General features: G+C 32.7%; 1 protein-coding gene across 1 annotated transcript in view; it reads left to right on the forward strand.

The window, feature by feature from the left end:
• Positions 1-613: 613 nt before the first annotated feature.
• LOC105556787 overlaps positions 614-7887 on the forward strand; it is a 17973-nt gene continuing 10699 nt past the window's right edge. The window contains exons 1-4 of the mRNA XM_012003898.1: positions 614-1185; positions 1272-1334; positions 4642-4845; positions 7281-7602. Coding sequence (XP_011859288.1) covers positions 637-1185; positions 1272-1334; positions 4642-4845; positions 7281-7602 — 1138 coding nt within the window. The 5' untranslated portion in view covers positions 614-636. The remainder of the gene's footprint in view (positions 1186-1271; positions 1335-4641; positions 4846-7280; positions 7603-7887) is intronic.

A 7887-nucleotide genomic window follows, 5' to 3' on the forward strand; every position in this document is an offset into this window, starting at 1 on the left:
GGGGTGAGCGTTTTTGCGATGGAAACACCAAACCGGGTCAGAATCGGGTTGGGGTTGGGTGTTTCCACCGCAAAAACGCTAACCCCAACCCGATTCTGACCCGACTCTAGCCCGACTCTGACCCTCGGTGGAAACGTAGTCATAGCCACGAGACAAGAAAAATGCATAAGATACTTACTTTACGTTACAACAGGCCTGTTCCCGCTACGGCGCCCAACGACCAGCGGTTCTTCCAGCTTCCAGCCGTAGTACGTGCTCGCGGAGTGGCGCGGCACTGCAGTAGTTCGACTTCGGACTGCGCATGTGCACTTGATCGAAATGTGCAATAAATAAACTCGACGAATATTCTAACAATGTTCTTTTCTCTTATAAATATACAATTCTCGATTGTAACATTCTATGTATATTCATATAATATTCAATCCGAATATTCCAAAATTAAGAACGTTTGCACTCTCTAAGAATATTCATAGAATATATTGTGTTATCTGGGTAACCTTCAAAATCTTGCTGAATGTAAATATAAAGATTAATTATTAATTAATTATTATGTACTAATTTCTCTGCTGGGTTTAATCAAAGATTAAATTCTTATGATTTATAATTAACTTATAATTTTATTTATTATATTTCCAGATGGAAATATTAAAAGGAAAGCAAAATGGATCTCTATTGTATGTTTACAAGAATTATACTTATTGTAAGGACAATAGGTATAATTATATTTATCGGTGTTCAAAACGCAAAACTGAGAAATGTTCTGCAGTATTACTAAAAGAAGGAGAATCTTATAATTTAAAAAATAGACATAATCATTCTGAAGAAAGACACATTGTTGAAATTCGGACAATGAAAAAAGAAATGCTTCGGTTGTGTGAAGAAACAACAAAATCTTCTAAACATATTTTTGATACAATTTCTTGCAACAATTTGAGAGTTGCGCCATATATTTCATACAATAGTATGAAGTCCATTCTCAGTCGTCACAGAGCTAAATCACGTCCAAATATTCCTGCTGATTTACATTCTTTGCACATGCAATTAGAAACGTATATACCTACAAGTAATATTTATAAAGGTTATGCAATATCTTCTGATAACAAAATAGCGCTTATTTTTAGTAATGATGCGTTATTAAATGTCCTATCTGAAGCATGTGAAATTTTTGTGGACGGCACATTTGCGGTAATTCTCTTTTAATATATTTTACGTTTCTTAATTACGTTCTTTTTAAATTTATATTTAAAAATATCCAACATTTGTATTTCTAGATTGTGCCAAAGAAACCTAGCATTGCCCAGTTGTATACCATACATATTCGCTACATAGATACAGTACGTAATGCATATGTTAATTATTAAAGAATTATTTTATGTATAATAGGTAACAGACGTATATGTTAAATATACAGGGTGTCATAAAATACATATGCCACGTTACTATGCACTCTACATGAAAAAATAAGTCAATTTTGGTTTTTTTAATGTTTTGGTTTGACGCTTCATTAAAGAGTTAACTTGCTTGTTCCGCTCGAGCGCGATTTTTATCTGATTTAGTAGAAAATTCAACATCGTGAACCAAACAATTCAAGCATTGTGTTTAAGATCCTACAAAATCTTTTTAAACAATAAAATGCTTACTAATACTTTTAACGCAGTTGATTTCTGAACGTGTAATTTTTTCATGTTTACTTATTTTTTAATATCTTTTCCTATCAAACTTGTTATGTCAATTTTTTAATGTTTCCATACTTATCCTTTATTTATTACATCATATTCAAATCATAAAAGCAAATCATTTAGGAAATGTTTCAAACTACGGTTATTCATATTTATCAACATATTTTATTTGTTGCTAATTAATATTAATTGCTTTATTATTATTTATTTCTTATTCAAATTATTTTAATTTATCATTTTGAAATCTTATTTCAATTAAGATGTATGTCGAGATATTCGATATTTAACTGTTGTCAATAACGAAGTATAGTATCGCTCTTTACTAAATCAGATAGGAAATCGTGCTCAATCCGAATGAGTAAGTTAACTCTTTAAGGAAACGTTGGAGCAATAAACTGCTAAAAACAAAGTCGTCTTTCTTTCTCGAATAGCGTACGTAGTAGCAATGTAGCACCTATTTTGTGATACCTTATATAATATCTATATCGTATAGTTCACCTCATTGAACACCATTGATCAATAAAAGAGTAGATAATAGATAATTATTTAATTCTCCTTTTATTACTGTTTTTCGCTTAACATTCAACAAACTTTTTTAATATATGTTTTATAATATATGTGTTTACAATATACAGAGTGAGGCAAATACTATTGCTACATCGAATATTTTAGAAAATATACATCATGTAAGAAATGTTTTAAACAAAAGTTTAAGGTTTTGAGCGAGATCGGGTCAGTTGTTACAACGTCTTGATAAGGTAACTAATAGTTAAATCATATATACATATATATATATACAGAGTGTAATCTAATTCGCGCCCACTATTTATATAGTGCAATTCCATGAAAAACTGAATTAAAAAGTCCCGAGCCATTTTTTCAAATTATACTTAATAAAATAGTTATTATTAATTAAGATTAGTCAGTCAGCATCGCTTTTTAAACGCACGAACATTACTGAGGTGCGCGACTTATTTTACTCACACTAGTAGATTCACGCACGTGCGTCCGTTTAAAAAGCGATTCTGATTGGCTAATCTTTAATTAATAATAACTACTTTATGAAGCATAATTCGAAAAAATGGCTCGGAACTTTTCGAATATCACTGTATAAATAGTAGGCGCGAATTAGGTTACACCCTGTATACATATATACAGGGTGAGGCAATAACTATTACCACCTAAATATCTTTGAATCTATAAGGTTCAGAGGAACATTTGTGTAACCAAAGTTGCATGGTATGAAGGGGGCTGTAATATGGCGATAATAATTTTTGTCGAGGTGGAGACGCTTCGGAGATATGAAGGTCATCTCCACTTTTTTAAATAAAGTCCCTTACTTTTTATTGTATAATCTTTTTCTATTAATTAATTGGAACAACTTTTATTTGAAGCCTTTTTGTTTGCCTAATATTTTTGTAGATAATTCTAAAAATCAATATTTAGCTTACGATATCTCAATAACTGTTTGTCGGAAAAGTGGTACAAGACTTTTGACTTGATGTGGTCTCAAGAATATGCTGTTACAATAGTACAACTTTTGTAAACCAATTTTTGTAAACGCTTGTGTATACAATGAAAACTCTAAACAGATTTTAAGATCATCAAATTAATGTGATTCTGTATTGTAGTAGCAAATTCATGAATTCAAATTAAGTCAAAAAGTCGTGTACTCTTTTTCCGTCCGACAAACAGTTATCGAGATGTAGTAAGCTAAATGTTGAAAACGTTACCAAGTTTTCCTTGAATATCTAAAAAAATATTAGACAAACAAAAAATGCTTCAAATAAAAGTTGTTCCAATTAATTAATAGAAAAAGATTATACCATAAAAAGTAGAAAGTTCCATTTCAAAAGGTGGAAGTGATCTTCATATTTCTGAAGCACCTCCACCTGGACAAAACTTTTTATCGCCATATGATAGTCCCCTTCGTACCATGCAACTTTGGTTACACAAATATTCCTCTGAATCTTATAGATTCGAAGATATTTAAGGTGGTAATAGTTATTGCCTCATCCTGTATATGATATATATCTTTGTTTTTCCTTCAAATTAGACAAAGATAAACATATAATTTTACTATTAGTTAGCTTACCAAGAAGTTGGAATAACCGGCCCATAAGATTGTTTTTCATTCTTAAAAAACCGTGTTAACATCGAAACTTGAATATATCAAATCTATTGAAGTTTATTATTGCTTCTTTTCCGCAATGCTAATCGGTTCTCTCGCTTACCTCATTTTGTCCTGTGAGATAGCTATCAGCGGCGAAGCGATTGAATTTTGAGTTATCAAAGAGATTGTGTATCAAATAGGGTGTTTTTAAGAGAACTTAGCAAAAGTTGTTGCCGATAAAAATATACATATAATGCTCAAGAATAAATTTCGCGAGCTTTGTATTCTCTAGTGTCAAAATTAACTTGAATTTAAAAAATGGGAATTTCTATTTTTTATTGCATAGAATTATTCTATTCGTTATTCTGCGTATAAAAGTGTCAGTAATTCGCATTTTATATTCATAAAACTTGATGACATAAAATTTGAAATATCTCGTAAACTACTCACTTTTCGAAGATTTTATTTCAATACTTTTATACATAGAATGACGAGAATAATCAATTAATGCAAAAAACAGAAATATTTATATTTATTTTGTTTGGCTCTGATATTTTTATATGCAAAATGACGAATAGAATCATTTTGTGCAATAAAAGATAAGAGTTTCGGTTAAAAAATTTCAAGTTGACTTTGGCACGTTCTGTATAAAACTACGTGGTTTATAAAATTACGATGGTTTAAACAAATTAAACCGTCTTATATCACTCTTGATTCCTTACAATATTTATGTAAAACATTTTTTGCTATGATATATATTTTTTAAGGTAATAATAGTTTTTGCCGCACCCTATATACGAGTATGTTACATTTTATTCAAACCATAATTCATGCACCTACAATTTATAGGGAATAGCAACAGTTTTTGTACTATGTGAGGCACGTTCTGCCTCTCTCTATAAAGCAATGTGGGAGAAAATTGTTTTACTTGCACCTGGTCTGAATAAAAATCTAAAATTTATCATGGCAGATTATGAGAAAGCAGCGATATCAGCAATGAGTGAGCGATTCCCAACAGTTGCTATCCATGGTTGCTGGTTTCATTATTCACAGGTACTTTGAATAACAATAATTAATTACATTTAAATAATTTTTTATAATAAACTTTCAAGTAAGACCCCTATCTTAAACTAAACAATATATAAGAACACGCCAATGTGGGTCACAAGGCAAGATGTAGGTAGCCCAACTTGCAAATCTTGAATTGTCCTGAAAATCGTGAATCTATATACCGTTTCTTTCCATATTAGTTCTACGCGCCGATTTCTTTTTCGAACATAACGCAGCTTATCTTACACGTGGAATTATTATCGTCAGCAGATTCACGTATTCGATTCGATAATTATTTTTCAAATGCAATTCGCATTTTTCTGATGCTACATTTAGCATTCAATACCCTCCCTCCCCCCATTTTCCCCGCCCTGTAAATTAATTTTATTGCGAAAAATATTACCCCAGCCAGGATTCGAACCTGGGACCTCCCTCAATCCGTGACGGGTGTCTTAGCCAGCTCGATCACTGGGGCTGTGATAATATTATTCGCAATAACTGGTAAATACTTTAGAAGGAACGCTAGTTTTGCAGGCGAGCGTTTTAAAGAATAATAAATTTTCAAGTAAGACCCCTATCTAAAACTAGACAATCGCAATAAAATTAATTTACAGGACGGGGAAAATGGGGGGAGGGAGGGTATTGAATGCTAAATGTAGCATCAGAAAAATGCGAATTGCATTTGAGAAATAATTATCGAATCGAATACGTGAATCTGCTGACGATAATAATTCCACGTAAGATAAGCTGCGTTATGTCTGAAAAAGAATTCGGCGCGTAGAACTAATGTGGAAAGAAACGGTATACTATATATGTGTAGATTCACAATTTTCAGAAAGATTCAAGATTTGCAAGTTGGGCTACCTACATCTTGCCTTGTGAGCCACATTGGCGTGTTCTTATATATTGATAACTTTTTATATTTTCGAAATTTTATGATTTAAATTTGTTATCATATATTGTTATTATGATTATGTTTATTAATCTACAGCTGTTGTTTATAAATCTTTAGTTATTTTATTGGAATTACGCTTTATTTTAGAAAATTTTAACCAGATTAGTTCCATAATAAATCTAACCTATAAATTATAAATTCCATAACATAAATCTGACAACGTAATCTGATTGCATCTGCACTTACAGTGTGCAGATGTTCATGCTATGGAATTTTTTAGATCTCGATGTTCCCACATTTAACGAAAACGTCCGATGCTAAAAAATTTTAAAATAATTTTACAAAAACTGATATATTCCGATAGGGAAAAGTTTTTAGTATACATATAGTCTGTCAAGTAAGAGCGTGGTCGGGTTAATTTATAAAAAAATTTATTAAATACTATAATTTTTAAATACATGCATGCATTGTACTCGATGAGAACAAGGATGCAATTATGTTAATAATGCGTCCAGTCACCACCGGCGTCGATAATTGCCTGGCATCTTCGAGGCATGCTTTCGACCAAATTGACGCGTATTCTAGCAGCAAGGACCTCCAAATCCGACAAATCTCGCTATAACTGCTTCAAAGTGTACGTATGTTTTCCACGAAGCTTCTGCTTAATGTATGCCCACACATTTTCAATGGGATAAAATCTCGATTGATGTTCTCGTGCGCCCAAGCGAGTCGCTTTGTCACATGTTTTTCGGTCCACTTTCGGTCAACAGAGGTTTCTTCATTGTGTTGCGCCATTACATGTCATGAGCAAGGAGATGAGTTCGGATAGTTTCGTACAATATATCCAAACCTTTTGACTTTAATTTTGCTTGTCCTTGACGCAGTATTAAAGCAGGATTCCGCAAAAACAGATTCATTATTCTTTTTTCGCCTTTTTTGTTCAATTTGCCTATCGAGCCACGTCCCAGGAAATCATCGACACTTTTACCACTTTATATCGCTGTATCCACTTCTCTACGAATGCTTTCGACTTTCACAAGTATTTAGCAGCCGCTGATTGCGACATTTTCGGACCTTTCGAGTGGGTACAAAGGAACACAGCCTCGTAGCGCGACGCGTATTTGACACTCATGACGCTTAACGTGTTTCTCTGTCAACAAATCAATGACAATTGAATCTTTCTTCACAGTGCATCAAAGACAAAGTATTCCTCTATCGGCTCACAAAAAATTAAGGTGATACCTTTTACGAGCTCTGAGTAAGGCCGACCACGCTTTAACTTGACAGACTGTATATCTGAAAATATCAATTTCTTATTTTCTACTTTTTAGCTATAAACTACAACTAAAAAACAAAATACTATTATATGTAACACATTTCCTCTACTATTTAGGAAATAATTCTGTAGAAAGACAGAAAGAGAAAGGAGAGGGAGAAATTTTTTAATACATTTTGTAATAAAATGTTTTATTGCATTTACAACAGCATTTTATAATTTCTTTTTATAATTTCTTAATAATAAGCTATTTTTTATATATTGCAGGCTCTTGTTAGAAAATGGCGACACTTAGGTTTGGATGATGCACCTAATGAATTATTGTCTATGGCAAAAACAATGGCTTTGGCGCCGAGTGATTTGTTTGAAGAGTCATTAAACATTATGCAAACATTTTCTAGTAATTTAATAGATGAATACCCAGCAATTGTTGATTTCATGCAATATGTTACAAATACATGGTTACCAATTGCCTCTAAAGTATCAGTATACGGATGTCCAAACCGTACAAACAATTTGGTCGAAAGTTTTTATGGTAGTATTACCAAAAAGCTAGGACCCACTTCTCCAAATCTGTGGAAATTTTTAGGTATATTATAAGTTGTTTGTCATAGGTCATAGGTTTTATAATTTTCAGAATTCAAATATTATACATACAGGGTGCTACGCAAGACTTTGACTTCCGGTCATGGGAAGGTAGAGGGGACTAAGACAAACAGAAAAGTATTGTACTATTTTGCGCTTGGACGAATAGTTATCGAGATACGAAATTTTAAAAATCGCCGTATTAGCCCAACCTACTGGCGAATGTAAGCGTGCGGCGAGATGCGTCGGCCTAGCGGCCCCGCTCGAGGCGGTGTGCGGCGAGGAATAG

This window comes from Vollenhovia emeryi, unplaced genomic scaffold, assembly GCF_000949405.1.
Source record: "Vollenhovia emeryi isolate VEMERY1.0 unplaced genomic scaffold, V.emery_V1.0 DF939781.1, whole genome shotgun sequence".
Taxonomy (NCBI): Eukaryota; Metazoa; Arthropoda; class Insecta; order Hymenoptera; family Formicidae; genus Vollenhovia; species Vollenhovia emeryi.